General features: G+C 46.0%; 1 protein-coding gene across 2 annotated transcripts in view; it reads right to left on the bottom strand.

The window, feature by feature from the left end:
* The window catches only part of grapa (GRB2 related adaptor protein a), a 46,184-nt gene that overhangs the window by 2,806 nt on the left and 16,532 nt on the right, over positions 1-26,846 (bottom strand). For both annotated transcript variants that reach the window (XM_080009772.1, XM_080009771.1), the window contains exon 5: positions 434-588. In XM_080009772.1, the coding sequence (XP_079865898.1) occupies positions 434-588 (155 nt within the window). The remainder of the gene's footprint in view (positions 1-433; positions 589-26,846) is intronic.

Raw genomic sequence — 26,846 nt, 5'->3', positions numbered from 1 at the left:
GGCATCTGGTTAGGTAGATTAATTGAGATAAACTAGCAAGGAAGCCCAATCGAGGCTGTTATGTACCCTTGCTCAACAGGCCAAACTGACAATGACCAAAGTCCACCACATGTCCAAAATAGATCAGTGCTTCAACTTGGAATATTTAGCTGTAGATTAACTTCTAGAGCGTTCAATTGGATATTGGATAGAAGGGTCATTTTGTTCTTACATCCTGCACGTTATGTTATGGGACATCCAATACTGCCCAAAGACACACTTGAAATGCATTTCCTCAACATTTTTTCCAAATCACGGAACCTAACCAACCTAACTTAATGAGACAGTCTTAAGTGGCAATATCTCCTAAACATTTCCTGCCCGCCCCTGAGACAGACCTGCACAATTGACGTGGGGTCCGCGTCACTGGCAGTGGTAAATAGGCTGGACATACTCGGGGGGGAAGTAGCCCACGCGTCCATGGCAGCGTCCCCGCCAGCGCAGAGAGTCGGAGCAGTCCAGGAGGTCGATGACATCGCCACGCAGGAAGTGCAGCTGGGAGGGGTGTTGCGGCATGAAGTCGAACAGAGCGTGGGCATGGTGCGGACGCTGTTGGGGGGGTGGGGGGGGGGGGGGGTCAGGCAGTGAAGTAGATGGAAGGGACGGTGCAGAAAGAGAGGTGTGAAAGAAAGGAACAAGGTTTGCGAGGGAAGATGAGGAAGATGGTGTAGGAGGAGAAGGAGATAAAGAAAGAAGCAAGTGTGAGTTGAGTGAGAAAGGGACGGAACGGTATGAGAGAGAAGGAAGTGGGTATATGTGTGGGAAAGGGGAGAGAGCGAGGAAAAAAACAAAACATAGTTAATAAACCTTGGATGACTTCACACTCGATGACTCACGACAGTCTACAGCTCGACAGCTAATAAAACTTATTTGGATGTTGCTCTCTCCCCACATCCAAATGCAACTGACAATTCCATTCGAGGACACTACCAGTAGATTGGAATTTTCTCATTCTCATTTTTTCTGTCATCACACAACTAAATATATAAGTTGTATAATCGATTCAGCAGAATCACAGAAATTTCACAGAAATTGCATATCGTCTCATTTGATAACATTGTTGGCTTTGTTGATGCGTTTAAAAAAAAAAAATTGGTATATAGTGAAAAACTTCTCTCTTCAAAAATATCTAAACCAAGACATTGCCTGAATGACCTCTGCATCAAACCAATGATAAAACAGATACAACCTGAGTTTCATCAAAAATTACTCCTTCAAGCGGTCCTTGCAGAAATTGCAGGGGGTCTGCTGTGTAAGTTATCTACTCGAAGAGTCTTCAGCTTGGTAGTTCTGCACATCCTGATGTAATGCTTCAGTTATTAGTTCTTCTCCGGCTCTGTGCAGTAAGATCAGGGTTGTTTCTAGCTTTTTGGGGACCATAATCAAATGTTGTTTTGGGGCCCCTATTTTGTGAAACTATGGTTGGGGGGATTCCAAACCCTCTAAGGGGGTCCAGGGGCATGCATTTAACATTTACATGCATCAATCTGGTGCAGGGTTAGGAAAGGTAAAAGAGGCTGGATCCGTGAAAAACTCTTAACCTCTTCAGCCCGAGCCCCTTTCTTGGGATCCAAGTGAGGTGGACGGGTTGGGGTGTGCATTACACCATCAGAAAGCTGAGACCCCAAGGAATCATTTGAGATGCAGCTTGACACTGTATGTCAATATTTTCTATCAATCACAAGCTAATAAACATTATATTTGTAATTCTGCCTGATAAAATTATTAATATTTTGAGTGTAAAGGGGCTTTGAACATTATATTCAGGCCTCATAATGGCCATTCCCAATCACTAGGTTCTAGGATGATACTATTAATTACACAGTTTTGGCATACTTTCTAGCCATTTTTGACCACTCGAGAATGGGAAAAGGGGTCAAAAATCCCCCCAAAAGACCACCTGAAGATCTCATGACCTTTAGATGGAGACCCCACCTCGCAACTTACAGGACTTAAAGGATCTGCTGCTAACATCTTGGTGCCAGAAAGAACAGGACACCTACAGAGGTCTTGTGGAGTCCATGCCTCCACGGGTCAAGGCTTTTTTGGTTGCACGAGGGGGAGCGGCACAACATTAGTGGTTATTAGTGGTGGTTTTAATGTTGTGGCGGATCGGTGTATTTTTGGGTCACATTCTTTTCTTGAAAGTATGCCTTCTTCGGGTTGTTTATTCACTTGTGTTATCTTGGTCCCTTGAGGTGGTGGGGATATTTTTTTTACTGATCACAACTAGATATGCTGGTTTCTTCAACGCATGCCCGATCTTTGCATTCTTGCTGGGAAACTGGTGGACTCCGCCACCAACAATGGAATCAGCATACACAGGAGCACATACATAACACAATATCTTGTGTTATGTATGTGTTTCTTATAAGGTGCCGGCATTTTTATAACAAAATTATCTGACAGATTTCCACTTTAAAGCAACACTATGTAACTTTTTCACCTTAAAATAACAGCTTCAAAATCATTTTGAGGGTACGCTGACTTGTAATATGGAGAATGCCACCTCTTTCATTCCCACCCACCCCCGAAGGCCTCTTCTTGTACAATGCGACTCTGGTGTTTGGTTATGAAACCGCGGAAAAGGGAGTTACGCTTTACGGCACTACGTCACTTCCTTCATGTTTGGCTCCAGTAGCCGCTACACGTTCCCGATGGTGTGGATGAAACGGGCCAGTGGTGTGCCCAGCACCCGCACCAGCTGGCGTGCACCCTCACTTTTTTTTCCCTCAGGGTTTGTATCGCCCTCTGACTCGCGCGTGTGAGTCGATCTGCCGGGCCGAGCACATCTGGTACCAACACTGATAGCAGGGGGCCAATCCCTGCGCCTCTCTCTCTGTGGCTCCCATGGAGCGGCAGGGAGCGAGACTCCAGGGGAGCCGTGGACTGAGTGCTCGCTGAAGCAGCGAGGTCCGTGCAAGGGTCGCTATTATATTTGCGTTTGTAATATAGACTGTTATTGAAACGTGACCACACATTTGGTACCTACACCGGCAGCAGGGGGCCGATCCCTGGGTCCTTTCTCCCCACAGCTTCCCTGGAGCCATGGACTGAGTGATGTGTTAATAGGTACAAGTATTAATTTGTTAAACCAAAGTATTATTAGCCAGTGTTTACTCCTCCTTAAATGTGTCATGAGTGCGATGTTAAAACATATGCAATGCTCGAACGTCTTCATAAATCCCCCAAAATCTCTTAATTTGGGATATAACCTTGTTACCCTACTGATGTTGTGTGTGTGAAATGTTTGTGTAAATTTGATATTTAGATAGCGAATAGAAAAGATTGTAGACTTAAAATGTCCGCAGTGCAAAGACACGTGACGTCACCCCGAGGGATTGGCTTAAAGACACGCCCCGTTTCACCTCGTGACAAAACCAGCGGGCAGCCATTTCGTCAATGAGTCTCCCTGGGCAAATTTCTACCCACAGCAACTCCTTTTCGACCCGGGGCTCCGTCTAGAGTTCTCTGGGATAATAACAACCTCCACCATCTTCGCCTCGACATGGAGCTCCATCCTTTAAAGTCTTCTATTCATCTTTTGGTTTATTTGCTCAAGATTTCCTTTTTTAACTTTCTCTTTTTCTCAGCTTACTTAGAGTTGTCTGGACCACAAAGCACGCTGTAAATCCAATCTTCCTCTTTTGATTTTTATACGTTTTCGAGAGAGTTTCGTAATTCAACAACCCAATTTCTCTAGTTAATTATAACTTTGTAAATTCTGCTAAACGGCCATCAAAGGTGCTTGCCAGTTATTTTTGGTCAAGTTAACCAGCAAGCGCTCAAACCGAACCACTCCTGAACCATCACACGGATCTGATCACGGCGATGTTACAGATGTCCGAACAAGCTCCAACTTGCCGTTGAAGAGCATCGTTTCGTAACGGAATAAGCCACCTCTTCGGGGCTTCCAGCAGCTGTACAACAGAACATACTCTCCTCAGCAAGTAAAATCTGATCAGAACTGGTGTTTAGGAGATTAAGATTAGAACTTCAAATTATAGTTAATCACCTGGTCCCTTTATTTTATCTATAATCACACACTCTCTCCATTACTGGCATTCAAAGATTACTTTATTTTCCGTTAATGCTAATCTGTTTTTATAGATTGTATTATTTTTATTATTTATTTTTAATTTCTTTACATTACATTTTCTTACAAAGTATTTTACATAATAAATAAATGATGAATGCATTTTATTATAAACGATTTATTATTAGATTTATTAAAGATAAACGGACCGCACACTTTACACATGAGTTTGACTGATAAAGCTTGATGACTGATTTACAGTACTTAAAAAACATCAAGGAACACATTAGTTTCCTTTGTCTAAGCAAAATCAAGGTGGTGCCCTGACAAGACAATTATTTATAATTGATTATTGAATATTAATTTAATTATTAGGCTTTGATTAATTGTTAAATATTAAACACCAAATTGCAACGGTAACGCTAAAACTTTTTGCTCAGATATGCTACTCTCAAGCCCAAACCTCCCCGGTTATTTAACAATTCACTGTCACTCTGAGACAGTCTGTCAACAAAGACCATGGTCACCTGAACAAGTGATACTGAGGAGGTGATGGATTCGATGGAGCAGACCGATGTGACGGTGACGCACAGAAAGACGGGTAAACGCATTATCTGACATGAAGTGACAGGCCGCCTGACTTCCAGTCAAGACAGGTCGGCAACACAAACCTGTGGCATGTATTTTATTAGCGATGGCATCTTTTACACTGAATAAAGGACTGCAAAATACACTGAAGGAGAATTCTCATCCCAATAGAGCCATATCTACACTAAATAAAGCTAAAGAAACTAAAATTGAAAGTCAAACTGTTTCTCTCACAGACAGACCACATTGACTTGTATTAAGTAAAAGGTGCTTGAAGAGTACCAGAAGAAAATAAAACGTATTTTTAAAGGAGGGCACCTTACAAGGGCACTTTCTAACCTCCCTGCTGTCAGATGTACTATCACGCAGGGGAAGGGAAGTGATATGAACCAGGGTGAGACAGGAAGATTAAAAGTGAGTTTTCTGTATGTGTGTGTATGCGTGTGTGTGTGTGGGGGGGGGGTATTTAGATGGTAAAACAATTACTTGGTGCTTACGTCTTACACACACATACACACACACACACACACACACACACACACACACACACACACACACACACACACACACACACACAAACCCACAATGCACAGGTTCACTAAGACGGGGGCCTGCAGCCCCCTAGGGGGCCTCAAAGGAATTGGATGGGGTCCACAGCAAAATGTTTGTGTTTGTTGTTATAGAGAAGCTCCAAGAAATGAAGGTTGATGCCTCCACAACCTCCTGGAATATTGACTACCTGACAGACAGACCACAGTTTGTGTGTCTGAGGGAATGCGTGTCTGAGCGGGTGGTTAGCAACACAGGAGCACGGCAGGGGACTGTACTCTCACCTTTCCTCTTCACGCTGTATACCTCAAACTTCCAATACAACTCGGAGTCCTGTCATCTGCAAAAATTTTCAGATGACTACAGTTGTGAGGTGTAAAACTGGTGGACAGGAGACTGGGTGCAGGGAACTGGTGGACCGCTTTGTGGCATTGGTGTGGAAACAACCCACCTTGTCTTAAATGTGACCAAGACGAAGGAGTTGGTTGTGGATTTCAAGAGGACCAGGACTAAGCCGAACACTATCTCATCCTGGGAGAAGAGGTGGATGTAGTGGATGGGTTACAGGTACCTGGGCGTTCACCTGGACAATAGACTGGACTGGAAATGCAACACTGAGGCTGTCTACAGGAAGGGACAGAGCAGACTCTACTTCTTGAGGAAGCTCAGGTCAAGCTGAGGCTTCATTGTGTGCAGCAAGATGCTGCATATCTTCTACCAGTCTGTTGTGGCTAGCGCAATTTTCTTTGCAGTCATCTGTTGGGCCAGCAGCATTAGAGCCAGCGACTCCAAGAAACTGAAAAAACTGATGAAGAACTACTATTACACACAGCACTGTCAGTCTGCGCATGCGTTGAGAGAACACAGGCATGTTTTGTTGCCACTTCTCACCTGCGTGTTTACGTGTCTGTTTCGTTGTTTCTCGTCTCCCCAAACTTTTGGCCATTGCTACTTTAGTTTTAGGCCCACTGCTGCAATTACCCGAGGCTATTTATTTTACTGTTTTCCTCGCTGAAACTGGATTGGCGGCTTGCCGGCTTGTCAGCTCACAGTCCTGTCATCTCGCTGCTAGCCCTTCCTGCTAGCCAGCGCCGCTAGGTGAGATAGGCAATCACCTGTTGCGGACATGGTGCCCTTAAAATACTCCGCTTTGGAACTCATGAATCTCTCCTGTCACCCCACTCCAAACTGCCTCGCCGACATCAAATCCATCGGACTCCTGCGCTGCCCTCGCTATCTCCACAGGGCTGCTCGCTGAAAGTCTGTTTACTCAGATCGCACTATTCCATCCATAATGTTGAATCGGCAGAGGCAACGTCATCACAGCAAATCACGTGTGTATTCTGTTCTGTAGCAGCTGGTCTGTGTTGACAAGCTCATTCCTCCCAACTCACCTGCCTCACCTTCCATAGCTTAAACTGCAACTTTCATTCTACAGAATGCACGATCTCTCAGCAATAAATCACTAGGAGATCGTGGCGCTGCCCCTTGCGGCCGCCTGCGCGGACGCTCCGTGTCGACTCCGCACATTTTTGTATTTTTTTCTGTTTGTTATCACAATGTCTGTAAGAAAACATCAGCAGTGATCGCCTACGACCGCGATGCACTAGGGGATATAAAAACATCCCTGAAAGAACAACTTTGGATCTTTATCCGTGGATCTAGAGTGGCCGCCAGAGATTTTCAACAACAGCAACAACAACAACTGCAACACTGTTCCATAGGTGGGTGCATGGAGAACACACCGTGGTAAACAAGGCGGTATTTGGCTCAGAATGAGGACGCAACCTTACAGTCCACCTCTGCCAAGCATCCTTCTTGCCAACGTTCAGTCTTTGGAGAACAAGATGGATGAACTTCGAGCGAGGATTACATTCCAACGGGATACAAGAAACTGTTGCGTCCTCTGCCTGACGGAGACATGGCTGAACCCGTTGGTGCCGGACCATGCCATAGATCCAGCCGAGTCCCTCTTTGTGTTCCGCACCAACAGTCAGAGGAGTCTGTCGGGAAATCCAGGGGTGGAGACATCTGCCTCATGATAAACAGCCGCTGGTGCCCCCCCTACAACATCAGGACTCTCTCCCGCTCCTGCTCACCGAACCTGGAACAGCTGACCATCTCATGCCGTCCATTTTACCTCCCCATTCAGTACGGTCATCATCACAGCCGTTTATATTCCACTGCAAGCGGACACCGACACAGCACTATCGGACCAGTATGATGTGTTGTGCGGACTTCAAAACAAACATCCCGACGCGGCTGTGGTGGTGACTGGGGACCTTAACAGGGCAAACCTTGAAAAAGTTCTGCCTAATTTCTACCAACACATCACGTGGTTCACCAGGGCAGATAGAACTTTGGACCTTTGTTACACACCTTACAAGAACGGATACAAGACCGTCTCGCTCCCTGCTTTCGGGAAATCTGATCACACCACGATTTAGCTGGTTCCAGTTTACAAGCATCGCGTGTGAACGGGTGGTGACGAGGGAAGTAAAGCGGTGGTCGGACCAATCAGAGGCCGCATGTCAGGACACTCTGACTGACGTAGACTGGAACATGTTCCAATCAAGTTCCAGTGACGTCAGTGAGTTAACAGAAGTTGCTGTGAGCTTCGTAGCTACGTTAGCGGACCGCATTGTTCCCACAGTGAACGTTTGTATATTTCCAAACCAGAAACCGTGGGTTGATAAATCCATCCGCTGCACTATGAATGCTCGCACAGCCGCTTACAATGAAGGTCTTGTATCAGGAAATATGGACAACTCCAAAGCAGTGTCGTACAATCTGCGGAGGGCGGTGAAGGACGCTAAACGTAGATACAGAGAGACTGTGGAGCTACAGATGGAGCAACGGGACACCAGACGCCTGTGGCAGGGCTGCGGACTATTACGAACTATAAGAGCAGCCCCTCCCCAGCCACGAGTGTGGACGTCTCCCTAGCCAATAAACTGAACTCCTTTTATGCGCGGTTTGAGTCTGGCAACAACACCGCTAGCTCGCCGGGTAATGGGGTTATACCGCTTGGGATGAGCGTGCACTCTCAGTGTCTGAGCTTGACGTTAGGAGGGCTCTGATGCGTGTGAACACCAGGAAAGCTAAGGGCCCAGATGGCATATCTGGACGAGTACCGAAGACCTGTGCTAACCATCTAGCTCCGGTGCTCACTACGATATTCAACATCTCCCTGGCTGAATCAGTGGTCCCGTCCTGCTACAAGAGGTCCACCGTCGTTACTGTCCCGAAGATTGTCTCTCCTGCCTGCCTGAATGACTACCGTCCAATGGCCCTCACCTCGGTGGAGTGAAGTTTTACGAGAGGCTGATTAAGGATTAAATCGGCACCTCCCTCCCCCGCATCTTGGACCCACTGCAGTTCGTGTACCAGCAGAACAGATCCACGGATGACGCGGTCTCCCAGGTACTGCACACCACTCTAGACACCTGGATGGCAGGAAGGGGGCTTATGTGAGATTGCTGTTCATCGATTATAGTTTGGCTTTCAATACCAGTCCCCACCAGACTGGCTGTCAAGCTGAAGGAGCTCGTACTAAATATTCCGCTGTGTGCCTTGATCCTGGACTTCCTCACAGCCCAGCCCCAGGTGGCTAGAGTGGGGAGGCACATGTCCAGCTCCCTCACCCTGAAGACAGGATCCCCCCAGGGCTACATCCTCAGCCTTCTACTGTACTCCCTGTACACTCCCTCCCTGTATGGCCAGGTCCAGCTCCAACACTATCATCAAGTTTGCTGACGACACCGTCGTGGTGAGCCTGATCGTTGACGGCGATGAGAAGGCCTACTGCGAGGAGGTGACTGACCTGTCACTCTGGTGCCAGGACAACAGCATTCACCTGAACGTCAGCAAAAATAAGGCGTGGATTGTGGACATTAGGCGAGGATTACAACCGAGGACGCACGCGTCGTTGGTGATTAATGGGACTTCTGTTGACAGGGTGAGCAGCTTTAAGTACCTGGGAGTCCACACTCTGATGAGAAAGGCGAGGCAGCGTCTTTACCACCTCAGGCAGCTGAGGAAACACGTGAGGATCCTCAAGTCCTTCTACTCTGGAGCAGTGGAGAGAATACTGACAGGCAACATCACTGCCTGGTTTGGGAACTGTACTGTTCAGGACAGGCGGGCCCTGCAGAGGGTAGTGCGTTCAGCTGAACGTACAACTGGAACTACCCTCCCCTCTCTGCAGGACTTATACACCAGGAGGTGTAGCAGCAGAGCCCGTAGGATCATGAAGGATCCTCACCACCCCAACAACAGACTGTACCCGCTGCTGCGGTCAAGCAAGAGCCTCAGCAGTCACACAGCGAGAACGGAGAGACTGAAACTGAGTTTCTTCCCGTAAGCCATAAGGACTGTCAATGCTGACTTCACCAGGGGTCCTCACTGAGTCACAGATATAGGCTCCACTACCTTACTGTATTGTATGTAGCATACTGTACTGCATACTGTATCACTGTTCTGGGATAATGCTTACTGTGCCGTACTGTTGTATACCGTACTGTATATCCCCACACACACTACCTCACTTTATTCACATGCCACTTTAATGCACATATCTGTATATACATAAAAGCCTATCCCATATACATAAGTCTATTTCCTTTATTTCTATTTTGTACCCATACCTTGCATTACCTTTGAGTTATTTTATTTTATTTTATTCTATATTATTATTCGACTTACTTACTGCATTACGTTTTACGAATCAGTTAGTTAGTCAAGTGGAAATTTTTAGGTCGCGATTGTGTTCAGTCTAGAACATATTGTGCGTAACCACCGGGTTCGTTGCATTGACATTTCACTGCATATATGTATGGAAGTATGTATATGTATGTGACAAATAAACCTCTTGAATCTTGAATCTCATTCAAGACATCATCATGGAACGGAAAATTGACTTTCTCTGTTTTACAGAAACTTGGCAAGTTCAACAGGAATTTATTATACTCAACCAAGCCACCGCCCCATAGGTGGTGGGCTGGCTGTAATACACCGAGCTGGCCAAAGAACTCTCTGTGCCAAACATCACCTCTTTTGAATGTGTTACATTCTCCCTCACTGCACACCTCCAGGTTGTCCTCATCTATTGGCCCCACCGCCTTCTTGTCTGAGCTGTCTGAACTGCTTACTCCTGTCTGTTCCATGTCCCAATCGACCCTTCTGCTCGGCGACTTCAACATCCACGTGGTCTCCACCAGCTGTACGTTTGCCACAGATTTCCTGTCACTGTTGGACTGTTTTAACCTCACACAGCACATTCAAGGTCCCACCCAAGCCAAAGGCCACACACTTGATCTGGTGTGCACTACTGGCACTTCTCTCTCACATCTTCAGTGCCTGGACCTGGCTGTTCCCAAGCAATCCGTTAAACGCACCATTGTGTTCAGGAACCCCAAGTCATTGAGAACACCAGCCCTGATCAACACCCTTGCAACCCACCTGGCCCTAGATCCCCCTGATACCACTGTGGGTGGCCTGGTTGCCCACTACAACTCTGCCCTCTCCCTCAGCCTCAGTTCTCTTGCCCCCCTCAAAACCCGGGCTGTCTCCTTCACTCGCCCTGCCCTTGGTACACCTCTGAACTCCGCACACTGAAGGCCAGCGGCCACCAGCTGGAGAGGCTCTACAAGAGACGGGGCTCACTGTCCACCTCGAGGCCTTCAAACAGCATGTGATCTCCTACAAAGAAGCTCTCTCCAGAAACAATATCCAATACTACTCAACCCTAATTGGCAATCAGCAAAGCCACCCCAGAATGCTGTTCTCCACCATAAACCGGCTGCTCCGCCCCCCTGATCACCCTCAACCCCTCTGACTGCTGCTCCATGTTCAAGGAGATTTTTCATGCTAAAGTGGACACCATATACCAGCATCTCCAGTCGTCTGCCCTCCCACACACACCCCAACCATGGGGTGTTGCACCCCCAGCTGCCAGCCCACCCTAGTGCTGTCTCTCCTCCTTCTCCCCTGTGGACACACCACAAATAATTATGCTGGTCACCAAGGCCAAGGCATCCACCTGCTCTCTGGACCCCGTGCCCACAGCCCCGGTCAGGGCATGCTTTTTCTCCCTCTCCCCTGTCATGGTGGCCATCATTAACGCCTCCTTGAAATTCGGCACGGTTCCCACCAGCTTCAAAATGGCCTCAATCATACCAATCATAAAGAAGCCTGGTCTCGACCCAGACAACCCCAACCACTACCGCCCGATCTCCAACCTTTGGTTCCTAAGCAAAATCCTGGAATGAGCAGTTGCCGCCCAACTCCAACAGCACATGTCCAACCATGAGCTTCATGAACTCTTTAAATCCGGATTCAGAACCCACGACAGCACAGAGACCGCCCTCATTAAAATCACCAACGACCTCCTCATTGCTGCTGATGCAGGCTACATCAGTATCCTCATCCTCCTTGACCTCTCAGCTGACTGACACAGTCTCCCACACTATCCTGCTCAACCGTCTATCTGACTACCTTGGCCTCTCCGGTACTGCACTCTCCTGATTCCAATCCTACCTCACCAATAGGAAGCAGTTTGTCTCTATCGGAAACTCCTGCTCCTCCCCTGGCCCAGTTGACCAAGGCGTGCCACAAGACGCTTTGGCCCCTCCTCTTCACCATACATGCTCCCCCTTGGTCAGATCATACGCCACCATGGTCTGTGCTTCCATACCTACGCAGATGACACCCAGCTATACCTCAGCACAAAACCATCCTCCCGCCTCCCCCCTCAGTCTCTTCTTAACTGCCTCCATGACATCAAAGTCTGGATGTTTTCAAACATTCTCAAACTCAACAATAACAAAACTGAACTTATGGTTGTGGCTCTGCTCAGGAAGGTTGGAGATCTCATCTTGGTTGTTGATGGCTGCTCCATCTTCCCATCGACCGAAGTATGCAACCTAGGCGTTACCTTCGATTCTTCCCTTTCATTCCACTCACACATCAAATCCATAACCAAATCTGCCTTCTTCCACCTCAAGAACACCTCCAGACTCCGCCCATCACTGTCAGAGTCCGTGGCTAAAACATTAATCCACGCTTTCATCACCTGTCGTCTGGACTACTGCAATGGAGTCCTGTCCGGGTTTCCAAGCAAAGTCCTGGACAAGCTACAGTATGTTCAAAACTCTGCTGCCAGAGTTCTCATCCGCACCAAGCCCTGGCAGCACATCACCCCCACCCTCATCGATCTTCACTGGCTCCCTGTCAAATCCCGTATCTCCTATAAAATCTTACTTTTAACCTAAAAATCCCTCCACGCTCCCCGTCCCGGAAGCTGCGGTCCTCGGACAAGGGCCGCTCTCCACCCCCCGCATGAGGCTTCGAAACTTTGGGGACAGAGCCTTCAGTGTGGCAGCCCCCACTCTCTGGAACTCTCTCCCCACTGACATTCGGAAGGCTCCATCCCTGGCCACCTTCAAAAGCCTGCTAAAAACCTCTTCAACGAGGCCCACTGCCCCTGACCCTTTTTTGTTTTATTTTTCTGTTATTTATCTTTTTTCAATTTTCTAATTGTCTTGTTTTGTTAGCTACCCTGTCTTGTTTGTTTTTTGTTTTTTTGTTTTACCATTGTAAAGTCTCCTTGGGTTCCTGGAAGGCGCTATATAAATCCCATTTATATAGGGATATTTTTATTATTTTTATTATTATTATTATTATTATTATTATTATTATTATTATTATTATTATTATTAATAATAATATTATTAAGAAGGCTGGCTCTGTGCTGAAGGCTGCTCAAGCTGCTTAGCATAATAGACAACACTGCACACCCCCTACACAACCTACTGGAGAAACAACAGAGTGTCTCCAGCCAGAGGCTCCTTCAGCTCTGCTGCAATAAGGACTGTTACAGGAGGTCATTCCTGCCCACCGCAAAAGCCACCTACAATGACTCCCATCTGTGCCAGGAGCGAAAACCTCTGACAATCCTCTGACAATGCACAAGGCACATTTTTACTTCACATTTAACTTCCACTTTCAAGCTTTACCACTAAGTTACTTCACTAAGTTAGATTCTATTTTATTCTATTTATTTTTATACGGTACAGTAATTCTTTTATATGTATATGTATATACACATATGCATATGTGCGTGTATCTGTATATATATGTGTGTATGTATATATATATATATATATATATATATGTGTGTGTGTATGTGTGTGTGTGTGTGTGTGTGTGTGTGTGTGTGTGTGTGTGTGTGTGCATGTATCTGTGTATATACAGTACACTGTATATATACATATATATCTAGTATTTGATGAAAAAACAACACGTGTTTTTGTTCATTTTGTGTGTTTTGTCTTGTATGCATGACACACATACATGCATGTAAACACATACAGTACATACACATTTAAGAATCAAAGTTTTGAGAAAATCTACTCGTACTGTATGATATGATCTCTGTCTGATCCCATGCTAATGCTTTGTTGATGCAGGCTTAGATTGTGTGTGTGTGTGCGTGTGTGTGTTTACGTAGAAGCATGAGTGTGCATGTCTGTTTTTGTGTGTGTGTGAGGGAGAGAAAGAGAGAAAGAGACAGAGAGAGAGAGTGAGAGAGCGACAGTGCGTGAAGAAGCCATTCTTCCCCCTCGGCAGCGATAAATACGATACATCATCCCCCCCTGCTGCAGTCAACAAGGGTTCTCTGCAAAGATATAAGAACAGATACTTATGTTACCACGTAGTACAGAGCACTTCAAATGGCGAAACAATGGCGGAATACCGGCCAATGACAATCACGAAGCGAATCCACCACAATCAACGTTCTGTGTTAACACTCGTCTCGAATGACATCATGGCATCGTTTTGCTTGAACGCCCCAGTCAACAACCAACTTCTCCTAAAATGACTTATGCTTTCGACGTTGTGCTGTGTTCAGTGCTCTGTGTATAGATGACGACACATGACAAAAATAGCGGGTCAAGGTTTTGTTTCGCTTCGTCGTGAAGAAAGCTCAGTAGGATTCCAACAGTGGGAACTGGGAACTGGCATATCATTCAGATGTCGCACTAGGCCAAGGTTTGCCAAGTCTGATAAACTCACGTCCAAGAAGACCTGACGGAGTCATTTTCCATGACAGAGAGCGAGAGCAGGAGAAGTCTGATCAAGTGGCAAGCTACTAATATCTGCCTTTGGAGTGACAGTCAGAGGAGTACAGTCACGAGCCCAAAACTGTCTTTTTTTTTTATTTTTAGTCTATTCCTATTCACTGACTCGGAATTTAGATCAAGATATGTTTGAAAAATGGAATATGTTGATGAAGCTTTTATCCCACAATCTTCAAAGAACCACAATGTTTTTGATTGCGGATCCTTATTGGCTACCTTACTGGAGCCAAACACGATGAAGACTAACAATAGCCTCCTGTGAATATGTGCTCTTGGTAATATTTACTCAGTGTAGTTGTACACATACAGTTTACATTATTATACAGTATTGCAAACACATTTTCTTCAGTCAGGTATGCAGTCAATTAGTCAAGTAAAAGGAGGGCTCAACAAATTGTATTTGCTGTGATGCAGTGTAGCTTGTCCTATCTGGAGACATACAGCCGTTTAGTTAGGATGCATCCACCCATAGCACACCGCCGTGCCACAAAACTGTCCAAAGGATCTTTAAGACAGTAGCAGACGGCATCGTCTATATATATATATATACATGTAGTATATCAATGTATATTGTGCAGGTTTTGGTCAGGTTATGGAATATAAAAAAAAGTTAAAAAAATATTGTGCAGTTTTTAGGTGATAGCAGTGCAAGGGCAATTGATGAAACAGTGCAGTAGTGAGTGTAAACAGTTATACAGTGCAAAGCAGTAAATGTAAAAAGGTAGACATTGCAGAGAGTGAAATGCAACAGGTAAGCAGGTAGCCATTTAAAAGTCCAGTGCTAGAGGGGGGGTGGGGGTTCATTCAACAGTGTTACAGTCTCTGGAAAGAAGCTGTACTTGAGCCTGCTGGTGTGGGAGCGCAGGCTCCTGTATTGCTTGCCAGATGGGAGAAGGGTGAAAAGTCCATGGTTAGGGTGGGTGTCATCCTTGACAATGGATTTGGCTTTGTTTAAGCAGCGTTCATGGTATGTGTTGTGGATGGGGGGGAGTATACAGCCAATAGTCCTCTGGGCAGAGTTCACTACTCTTTGTAGTGCCTTGCGGTCGGCAACGTGGCAGTTATCGTACCGGACAGAGATGCAGTTTGTAAGTATACTCTCAGTGGTACAGTGGTAGAAGTCCGATAGAATCCTAGGACAAAGCTGTGCTTTCTTAAGGGTCCGTAGGAAGTGAAGGCGCTGATGCGCCTTCTTCACCAGACTGGAGGAGTTGAGGGACCAAGAGAGATTTTCTGTGATGTGGACCCAAAGGAACTTAAAGCTAGACACACACTCCACCTCAGCACCGCTGTTATGGAGGGGGGTGTGTGCCCTGCTCCCGGTTCTCCTGAAGTCCACAATGATTTCCTTGGTCTTCTTGGTGTTGAGTTCCAGGTTATTGTTTTACACCACGTAGTTAGATATTGAACCTCATCTCTATATGCTGTTTCATCCTCATCTCTGATCAGGCCCACCACAGTGGTGTCATCTGCAAACTTGATTATGGCATTGGAGCCATAAACAGGGGCGCAGTCGGGAGTGAAGAGAGAGTAGAGCAGAGGGCTCAACACACGACCCTGCGGCACACCAGTGTTCAGGGTGATAGTGGAGGAGGAGAGACTCCCCAATTTAACAGCCTGGGGTCTGTTAGTAAGGAAGTCCATAATCCAGTTGCAAAGTGAGTTGCTGATGCCAAGCTGGCTGAGCTTGGAGATCAACTTGGAGGGGATCACATTGTTGAATGCAGAACTAAAGTCAATAAACAGCATTCTAGCATATGTTTTGGGGCTTTCCAGGTGGGTGAGTGTTAGATGGAGCACAGTGGAGATAGCATCCTCTGTTGATCGGTTGCATTGGTAGGCAAATTGGTACGGGTCCAGGCAGGCTTTCAGATGTGAGAGGACCAGCCTCTCAAAACATTTTGCAATGATGGGTGTCAGTCAGTGCAACAGGGTGGAAATCGTTCAGTTCCTTGGCTGTAGAGTGTTTAGGCACAGGAACAATGGTGGCAGATTTAAAACTGTGGGGGACTGTTGATTGGGCTAGTGACATGTTGAAGATGTCAGTGAAGACACCAGCCACCTGCTCTGCGCAGGCTCGCAGCTTACGTCCGGGGACTCCATCAGGGCCAGCAGCTTTCCGAGCATTCACCCTGCTCAGGATGTTGTATACCTCTGAGGTGGAGGATTGGAGTGTGTCTTTGTCTGATGAAACAGCTGACTAAAGGCTGCCTCCCTGTTCCCGATCAAATCGAGCGTAGAAGTGGTTCAGCTCGTCTGGGAGGGAAGTGAAGGAGGGTGGGGGAGAGTTGCATGGGGATTTGTTTCTGAGTGTATGTAGGCCTTGCCACATACGCCGGGGGTTGGCGGAGTTGAAGTGCTCTTCAATCCTTTGCTTGTAGTTGTGTTTGGCCCTGGATATTCCTTTCCTCAGATTGGATCTGGCAGAGCTGTAGGCCTCTTGATCTTGTGTTGAAAGATCAAAATTGCATGGCTTTACTAATTCATCAGTTCTAGCCACAACACCTACTCTGTGCTCATTAGAACAAGTTTCACACTGAACATGAGAACTATGAATAGTGATGTATGGTACAACTCTTTTTTGAGATTTGGTGATTGACGTGTAACTCAATAAAGAGTTGTTACGAGGGCTAAGAGTCATTATTTTCAGTTTGTCAGTTGAAAATTCACCCGCTCTCCCACTCTGTTGCCGCAATAACTCCCGAGTCATTTAAAAGATTTGTTCGCTACGAACCAATCTTTCTCGAGGCTCGCATCACAAGCTATTAACTACATAATAAAAAGCACAGCTCAACATGTTTGTGACGTTTTTTGTAGTCAACAGGATAGCTGCGTGCCTGGGAATTATTTCATTGTAAAAAGTGTGCTGTGGCAGAAAAAAAGGCTGGGAAACACTGGAAGCCGGAAGAAGATTTCATAGATGTCAGATAAGGCAGTGACTGGGAACATGAAAAAAGGTCTTGTAAGGTGTCGTATTTGGTCGCATCCTGGTCTGATCGATGGGACAGGATTTGAATTGCCGCGCACACTACTTTGCGGTTGTGACGAGACGCGATGTGACAAGGTCTGACCCTGGGGCGAGGCAGACTGGAATTACACGCCTCCAGTAATATGAATATGATATCTTGCGGAAAATCTAAACTGGTCACTGGACAAAAAGCAGGGAAGTGTTTTTTTCATTGCATTAGTTTTGATTTTGCATCCATGAGCTAGAAAATACGGTGAGCAAGCTCAATATGTTCTTTTAACGTTTTTTCCACAAGTGCTTCTAAATTAACCATCCCTCTGATTATTGGTGTTGTTGGACGGCCCACTATAGTGGATTTTGCTCAGGAGGTTGAATAGACAAATGTATGTAATGGCTATCATTCAGCATTTCACAGCTTGCATGCTAATATTTTATCTTTTGTGTTTTAACAGACCTTTGCCACACACATTACGCGACCAACCAGGGCCATTGAACAGGATAGGTAACCCTCCATCTCTTCCACTGGAGCTCTTGTTTTCTGTGTCTGAAAGTAGAATGTGTTCTACATTTGTTATTGGACAGTTCCCTGCTTAAATTGGGTGTAATAAATTTTACTGATTGTGAAGCTGGGCATCACTGAAAACTGCACAGGCATCCACAGACCAAACCTCTGCTGGGTTAGTTGGGATAGAGATTGCGTGCATATGTGACGGTGGTAATTCAGTGAAGAGCTGACGGACAATGACGTGATTTTATCTTTTTTTTAAATTTTATTTTAAAGAAGGACTGGAAACAGAAGACAACACACAATATGTCTTCATAGAACGTCATTGTGTCGGTACTTCACAGGCTCTCTGTCTCATGGCAACATCGCCCTAAAGAGGTACGGCAACACACAATGGACAAAACACACCAGACCTGTAGCAAACCACAACTCTGAAGAGGCTCCATTTGAAAAAATACAATCTTAGACTTCTTAACTCTGGCAAAACGCATACATAATCCAAATTACATTTTTAACTCTGTTAAATATACTCATGAAAGTATGTACAACATGTATAAGGGCATACGTCTGCAAAGGGGAAAAATAAAATCCATCGTCCCTGTGTTTATCTCAATCGACTTCACTATGGAGGGCAATTTGCACAATGGCAGGCGTGAAGAAAAAGAGCCATTTCGTGTTTGAAAGGAGCCTAAAATTGAAGATCAAATCATCAAGATCAATAAATGTGGCTCATGATCAAAAGAAACATAAGATTCAGAAGGGTTTGTATGGCCCAAGTGATTCAACCAATTCAAACGAGGCTCATATCGATCTGAGTAGCGAATTCACAAAATGATTGCATAGCTTTTGCGGCTGCTAAACCTGTGCAAATAAGACAAAAATAAACCATGTAATTCTCAAGCAGACGGTGAAATGCAGTGCTAACTGCGCTGCCAAGCAAATAGCATGTCGGTGCTCCAGTGCTATGTATTTAAATTGGGTAATATGCATACATTTGGCACAAAATTGTCGCCTTTCTATGCAAATGAGCCATTTTGCAAAAAGATCTGATTCACAAACACCAGCGCTAATAGCCACACGCAGGTAGAGTGAAATTATTACTTGAGAGCTGGTGGTAATTAAAGTGCATTTAAGCTTGCGAGGCATTGTGTGATATTTGTCCTCCGCTTCAAATCCGGATGCGTCCTGAGAGGGGACTGCAGAGTTGAGTTGACAGCGCTCTCTCCCCATTACGCATTTGGGCTTTCCTTGTTATCCAAACGGAACAAATAAAAACAGTTTGTTTTTATTTTAAATGTATTTATTATAAATCAACAAAACAAAAAAAGCCCTGCATGCGTCCCACAAATTGCACTTAGCAGAAAAAGTTCATGGCCGTGTTTGCGCTGTGATATCATGAGCAAAATATCGTTTGTGAATCGAAGGTGGTGCTATTTTCTAGGGTTGCAACTGATTACAAAACTCACGGTTCATGGATCCGATCATTTTTCGGATCATAAAAAAAAAAAAAAAAATGAAGAGAGATGTAACTTTGCTTTCCATTTATTCTGTAAAACTCTTGAAGCAAGCAACTTTTGCTCCTTGTCTTAAGTGAAAACAACATTACAGACGTCCAATGTTCAAATAATAACTTAAAATATATAAAATATTCAATACCCAATTGTTAAATAAAATAAAAGTGCAATATGTTCTTCTTCCTTTAAACATAGTAGTGAATGGAAAAAAATATGATTAGAGTCACCCCCAGTAACTGAATTTAATTCCAAGTAACCAGTAACCATAAGTAACCAGTATCATCAGTCATCAATCCACTATCAATTTCTCATATTTATGACAAACCAAATTTCATGAAAACCGGTTCAGAATTAAACGAGTTACAGTCAATTTTGTAGAGAAGTCTGCTTCTCTGAATCCACATCGTATTAGTTTACTAGTGGATCTTGACCACTCCAATATGGCCGACACGCAGACGCATAGTGGTGACATTGGCTGTATCCACAGCTCACGCCATGTGGTAAAGTAGCAGCAACATAGCGTGACGTACCATGAAACAATCATTGCGCTTCAGAGTAAAACACAGCACGCATCTGTCTTGTCTATCTTCTTTTCACTGCAACTCTGCATCGAGATTTCTGAAATAATACTTTAAAAAGGAAAAGCGTCAGTCAAACTGTACTTCACTATGATGGTTAAATTCGGCAATTAATCCGCTGTTCTCATGGGAGCCACATATACAGTATAGTAGAAGTAACGTAACATAACCTCACCAATAGAAGTGGATGAAATAGCAAAGCAACCAACAAAAAAATACTATTTGCACTGATTGGTTAATAATATTCTCAGGGGCATTCTCAGAAATGTATATTCTCAATTGGAGATTGTCATCCATGTTGCATAGATTTTGTCCCAGTGTATTGGATAATGGGAAAATGTACTTAGGCAGACGTTTTTCGCTCGATGCAAGACCAGATCTGCAAGGACATAAAATATATGAGACAAAAGAAGACCATTGTACATAGAATTCAAAGTCAATGTCAAAGTCAAGGGAGCAAATTCACAAAGAATGGATTGTGGCCACAAATAGCACCATGAATTATGCATCAATTGCGCCTGATATCTGCGGCGTCTTAGCGTCCAATTCACAAAAGATATGGCACGAATGATATGCCAGCAGAAACATGCCCATAATGTTTTGCTGCTGAGTGCAATTTGCCCATGTTTTGTGTCTGATTGCATTTATCCATGTGGAAAAGTAAATCATCTGTGCATCCATGTGTCAAAAATAAAAACAAAACTATATAATTATAGAATTATTAAAAGTCACAAATGAGAATGCCAAAAATATACATAAATATACATAACAGTAGAACACTAGCAGCAGTTTCAGAGATTGTACATAAGGGGAATATGGACAATAGGGTAGAGTATTATAATATTGTCAATATAAAGTATAAGAGTGCCAATGAATATGTACATTAAATTATGGATTATGTATGTTGACTGTACAAAAGAAGTGACCAGAGCCTACGTAGGGGTGATCATGTGGTCAATGTGATCACGAGAGGAATGTTGCTGGTGGAGAATTCTAATGACCTGGGGTAAAACCTGTTTTTGAGTCTGGTAGTCCGTATTTGAATGCACCGGTAACATCTACCAAACGGCAGCACTGTGAACACTCCATAGCCTGTAGTCTACCAGGCAGTAATGCAGCCAGAGAGGAAGCTCTCAATGGTGCACCTGTAGTAGTAAGTAAGTATAGGCGCTTCTGGGCAGTTTTCACTGCACAGTCTGAGGAGACTCTGAGGAGACTCGACTTCAGCTTCGTCGATGTACTGTAAATGGGGACGTAACATGCCCACCACCACAGCTTCCTGAAGTCTACTATCATCTCCTTAGTCTTGCAGATGTTGAGAGAGAAGTTGTTGTCCTGGCACCACGTTGCCAAGTCACTGACCTTCCCTCTGTAGGCATGAAGCCAAACACCGGAATAAATTTATAATACTAAATTTACCAAAACTAAAACCAAAACCAAAACCAAAACCACTAGGTAATGCGGAACCAAATTTCACAAGCGTAAGTACCACCAGGAAACTTTAAGCTGCAGAGCCAAGTGCGATTTAAGTTCCACCCGGAAGCCGTTAACAACATGCTAAGCTTAGCTCAAGCTGATAGCATGTCTGATTGAGTTCGGCAGACTATGGTGAGTGCAAATGAACCTGACACACAGGAGCTAGAAGACATGTCTGCTTCTTTTAAATCAAACGTGTGTGAAAATGTTGGGTTCCCAGTGAACTACGACAACAATGGAGAGAGAGGGCTGGATTGGACGACGATGGTGTGTCTGCGTTGTTTGACAGTTGTTGAGTATGTGTGCGGAAACAGATTAAATCACTCCTCCTAATGCACACTGTGGTGTGTGGATGGTCTGGTTGAGCAGCCACATCTGACCTGGATCTATGTGATTGGGATCAGGGTGGCTGCATACCTGTTGCTCGTTGGTTGGTCGAACAGGCTAAAATCCCTATCCCCACACACACTGAGGATAGGAGCCCTGTCATGACACATGCTATCTGCTCATGGCTAATTCCAACTGGCTAACTCTCTCCAAAGTCTCTCTAAACTGGTGTTTACAACCCTCTGTCTTCTGTGTCTGCCGGCGGTCCCTGAACCACTTGGGTGGCACGTGGTAGGCGAAACTGCCAAACTGGCAGGGACAGGGAGTCTCCAGTACAGGGAAGGGACACAGAGGGGCCGTCCGAAGACGCCCTGGAGCCACCAGCAGGTCAACGGGCGGTCCCAGCACCAATCCTCTCCCAACTGGCAGCAGCAGCAGCACCCAGAGTGTCCGGTGGAGGACAGAGGGAGAAGCAGCCACAGCAACCACCACAGGTAACTGCTTGCAGCTAGCTCCTCCGGCGAGCATCCACCGCTGGGACCATCCAGCAGCCCAGCAGCCAGGCCACCTCTCCAAACAGCCCCCGCAACAGCCAAGTCCCGTCAAGCCTTCACCAGCCAGCACAGCAGCACGAGGCCCTATGCTCCAGAAGGTAGGAGGGGCCAGTCAACCATGCTGCTCCGGGGAGCAGCCGAAAGAAAAAGAAGAAGTCCTCTGTGTGGTGGTGGTGGTGGTGGAGGGGTGGAGTAGACTTTGACAAGGAATTATCCTTGGCCTCAGTTTGGTGTCGGTTTTGTGGTGTGGGGATGGTCTGGTTAAGCAGCCACACCTGACCTGGATCTAGGTTATTGGGATCAGGGTGGCTGCATACCTGTTGCTCGTCACATGGGGTTTCCTCCACCTCACATCAGTAAGGACCCCCACCAAAAACTTGCACCCATAATTGTCTGACCAGCAATGGACAATTATCACCTGGTCCCCGGGCGCGTCCACGTATGCTGCCCACTGCTCCTGGCTGTGCCCCCGGAGGAAGGACAAGCCAGGATGGGTCAAAAGCAGAGAATCCATTTCCCCCGGCCACCATCAAAAGCATGTGCGTGTGTGTGTGTGTGTGTGTGTGTGTGCAAGCATGTGTTGTAGTGTGGTGTGTTGCGTGACTAATAAAGACTGTTTCTTCTTCTTCTTTCCTCTTATATGACCGTGGGGCTCAGCTCAGACAATTTGCACTGAGAGACTAGGTGTAAGTGTTGCTCCCTACGTCCAGCTTTAATTGCTCGTGAAGTGGCAAGGGCCTTTTGTGGTCACATGACAGGTTGCCAAGGTCGATTATGAGGTCGAAAGGTCTGACAGGCAGGGGGTGACACAGATTTATCAGCTAAACCTTTAAAAGAATGGAGGGAGGGAGTGTCCATGGCTCTGGTCACGCTGGTCATTGAGCAGGATGAGTTGGGGCCAGAGGTTAAAAAGCGGCCGATCATAATAAGGCCCTGTTAAGTGACCATCTCTTTCCGTCCCAAAGGGTGGACGTAGCTGTACTTCAGTGTTGCTTCTGTGATGTTTTCTTCTCCCTGCCAGGCCTCATGTCCCTCATACACCATCGTATGGAGACTCTCCCGGGGGTGAAGGTACATTCTCGGCTGTATCGCCTGCCACATAAGGCGTAAACGCAAGATCGTGCAGGCGTAATTAGAGGCCATACTGGACATGGGCGTAATAGAGGAGTCGACGAGTGACTTTATCATTTGTATTTGTGTGTGCTAGATCAGCCTTGTCTTGGGTCTGAAACTCAGCTATAGGTAGTGAGGTACGGTGTCTGGGAACCACTTGGGTGAAGACCTGGTCCGACACCCAGCTTGATAAAACTGGTGCACTCGCAAACACGCCCAGACCCAAGACTAAGAAGGAGGTGAAGCTGTTCTTGGGGCTGGCCAGCTACTATAGGAGGTTTGTCCCTGATTTTTCGGAGCTAACCAGCCCCTTGTCTGACTTAACTTGAAAGGGTTCTCCAGATCCGATCCATTGGTCAGAGAAGTGCCAGCAGGCGTTTGCGAGGGTCAATTCAGCTCTCTGTGGGAAGCCAGTGCCGTTTCACCCTAACTTCTCTCTTCCGTTCTGTCTGCAGACCAGTGTGAACCGGGGGCTGGGTGCGGTCTTGTCCGAGGTGGTGGAGGGGGCCAGGCAACCGATGCTGTACCTCAGCCGCAAGCTGTCAGAGCGGGAGTCAAGGTACATCCTGGGACGAGCTTTCACCCTCTGTTCGGACCGTGCCCCGCTGCAGTGGCTCCACTGCATGAAGGACACACAAGCCCATATCGCCCTGTGGTACCTGGCTTTCCAGCCCTTTAACTTCCGGGTGGTCCATAGGCCGGCAGCGCAGATGGTCGTGGCTGACTTTCTCTCCCACTCTGGGGGGGGGGGGGGGGAGGTCGGCTGTTGGCCGGACGGCTCCCCGGCCTAAGTCGGGCGATGGGGGTATATGGCGTGGTCAAGCACCGGCTTCGGACGACAGCACGGTTCCCCTTCCTGCGGCTGCCAAGCTGCCTCGAATTGGCCCAATCAGCGCCAATGCGCCGCCGATTGGTCCAACACGAGGCAGGGAGATTTCTTAATGTTTGTATGTCTTGCAGAGGGGATTGGCGTATAGGCTCATCAGCCAACCAGGAGCCAGAGTGGAACACCATTCCGCCTGCGCCCGAAATCATTCTCATCATTATCATTATTATTATCGTTATTATAATTATTGTTATTATTAATAATTATTATTTTTACGTTTTGCCAGCGAGCCGTTCTATTCAAGGCTTTAATAAAATTTCTTGCCATGTTGGTGCACCACGACAGAAAGGACTCCATCTCCCTTTCTAAACCCTTACCTATGGGCAGAGACTCCCACAGTCTTCCTCAATCTAGCATTGAACTGCCCGAAGAACCGTTTTTTCCTGTTTAATGCATTTTCTGTAGGTTGGAAGGAGAAGAATGAAGGTGTGATCCACCTTACCAAAGGCAGGGCAGGGGAGAGGTTTGTAGCTGTACCGTAGTTGAGAATAACAATGGTCAAGAGTCTAATCACCACGGTTAGGGTAGTTAGTTAGCTGGTGATATTTAGGCTAAATGTTCCTCATATTAGCTCTATTCAAGTCGCCAACAACAATAGAACCTGCTTCAGAATGAGCCTTCTCTAGTTCATTAATTACTCCATAGAAGTCCTCTAGTGCATGTTTTATTTGCCAACAGGGGTATGTAAAATGCTGTGATCATAGCGGAGCTGAATTCCCGAGGGGGGTAGAAGGGATGGACTTTTACAGTTAAGAGCTCCAGGTCTGGGGAGCGGTGTGTGCTACATTCAAGATTCAAGATTGAAGATTTTTATTTGTCACATACATATACATACTTTCATACATATATGCAGTGAAATGTAATGCAACGCACCCAGTGATACTTTCAGCACACAATATGTCCTAGGGAAAAATTAAAATAAAAAAAAATCTTTCTAATAGGCCGACTAACTGACTCCTAAAAAGTAATACAGTAAGTTGAATACTTATAGAATAAAATAAAAATATATAGAATAAAATACAATAAAAATAAAAAGAAATAAAATGGAATAGATAGAGGGAATATGCCTATGTATATACAGATATGTGCATTAAAGTGGCATGTGACTTAAAGTGGCATGAGAATGTGAATAGAGTGAGGTAGTGTTTGGGATAATACAGCACAGTATACAACAGTACGGCGCAGCAATACGGCATCACGAACAACCCTGAACATCTGAACCCCAGCGGAGTTAACCATGCACGTCTCTGTTTACTTGAATCTGTTGTTCTGCCCTGCCGGTAGATGCAATATCCAGCCGGGGTAACGGCCGAGTCAAGCACTGTAGGGACTAGCCAGGCCTAAGTAAACGCCAGCATGCAGCAGTTTTCAGTGTCCCGCATGTAGTTCATCCATTTTATTGCTCAAGGACTGAACATGCAAATGTGTGAGCGTATTTCTGTGTCTAGCTACGTGCACAGATGAATGTGTGTGAGCATGTAATTTTTCATTTATATCACAACTCTGAGTCCAACAATTTCCATGAAATACCTCTAGAAAGGATGCAAAGTAGCAGAGGTTTGGTTTCAGCCATGGCAAAAAAGGCGAGGAAAAGAAAATCTTTCATTTAAACAATAGCTAACCCATTTAAATTGTCACACTCTACTTCTGCCTCCTCTTGCACTTAGCCTGCAGCCAGTCTTTCTCTCTTCCGCTCTCCCTCCCCTGTCTGTGACTGTGTGTGTGTGTGTGTGTGTGTGTGTGTGTGTGTGTATGTGTGGTGGGCGTGGCTGCATTCCCCGGCTATCTCCTTATGACGTCATCACCTCAACTACTTTGCCTACTCACCTGCAGTCTATAAATTCATCACCAAGCAATATTTCAGCCCAGGTTTTCCATCAACTCATCGCCAAATCGTTGTTAGAACGATCACTTACCAACTCTCCGGTTCCCTTCCTACTTGCTTGCCTGCCGTCCTATCCGCCTGCCTGCCTGCCCTGCCTGACCTACCCGCCCTGTATACCAGCCAACCCTACCTGCCCGACCTTCCCGCCTGCCTTGCTTGCCATCCTCTTGCCCCCTTGATCCCCTCAATAAATTCCAGTTCACATGTCTTGCACTTGGGTTCATTAGTCTCAGCCGTAACAGTACAATCTGGCCAAACCATGAAACCAGCAGACACAGAGGCTTTCCACCAAGCCCTTTCCAATCAAGGCATCCTTCTGAGGCAACATGAACAGGCTCTACAGTAAAGGACATATCGGACCACTTAGGTGACCTCTCAGCAGCCCTCGAAACCTCCAAGCCAGAACCTTAGCTCACCTCCCTACCATTGTGAGCATTTGTCCCCACACCGAGCATTATGATGGTGACCTAGGTTCCTGTCGGGCCTTCCTTATTCAATGTTCCTTTGTTTTTGAGCGGCAGGATCACATATATGGCTCTGACTGACTCGATCATCCTGTCCGAGGTAAGAATGCACCCTAGTGTCTCCTCTCCCTCCACCAGGGATCAATGCAGCATTGCCGCGCTTGTGATTGAGTTCCAGACTCGCTGCAGAGAGTGGGTGGAACAACGAGGCCCTGCAAGGGGGT

Source organism: Zeus faber (assembly GCF_960531495.2).
Source record: "Zeus faber genome assembly, chromosome: 11".
NCBI classification, from domain to species: domain Eukaryota; kingdom Metazoa; phylum Chordata; class Actinopteri; order Zeiformes; family Zeidae; genus Zeus; species Zeus faber.
The sequence above is the reverse complement of the archived record's forward strand: the minus strand, read 5'-3'. Positions and strand labels throughout refer to the sequence as shown.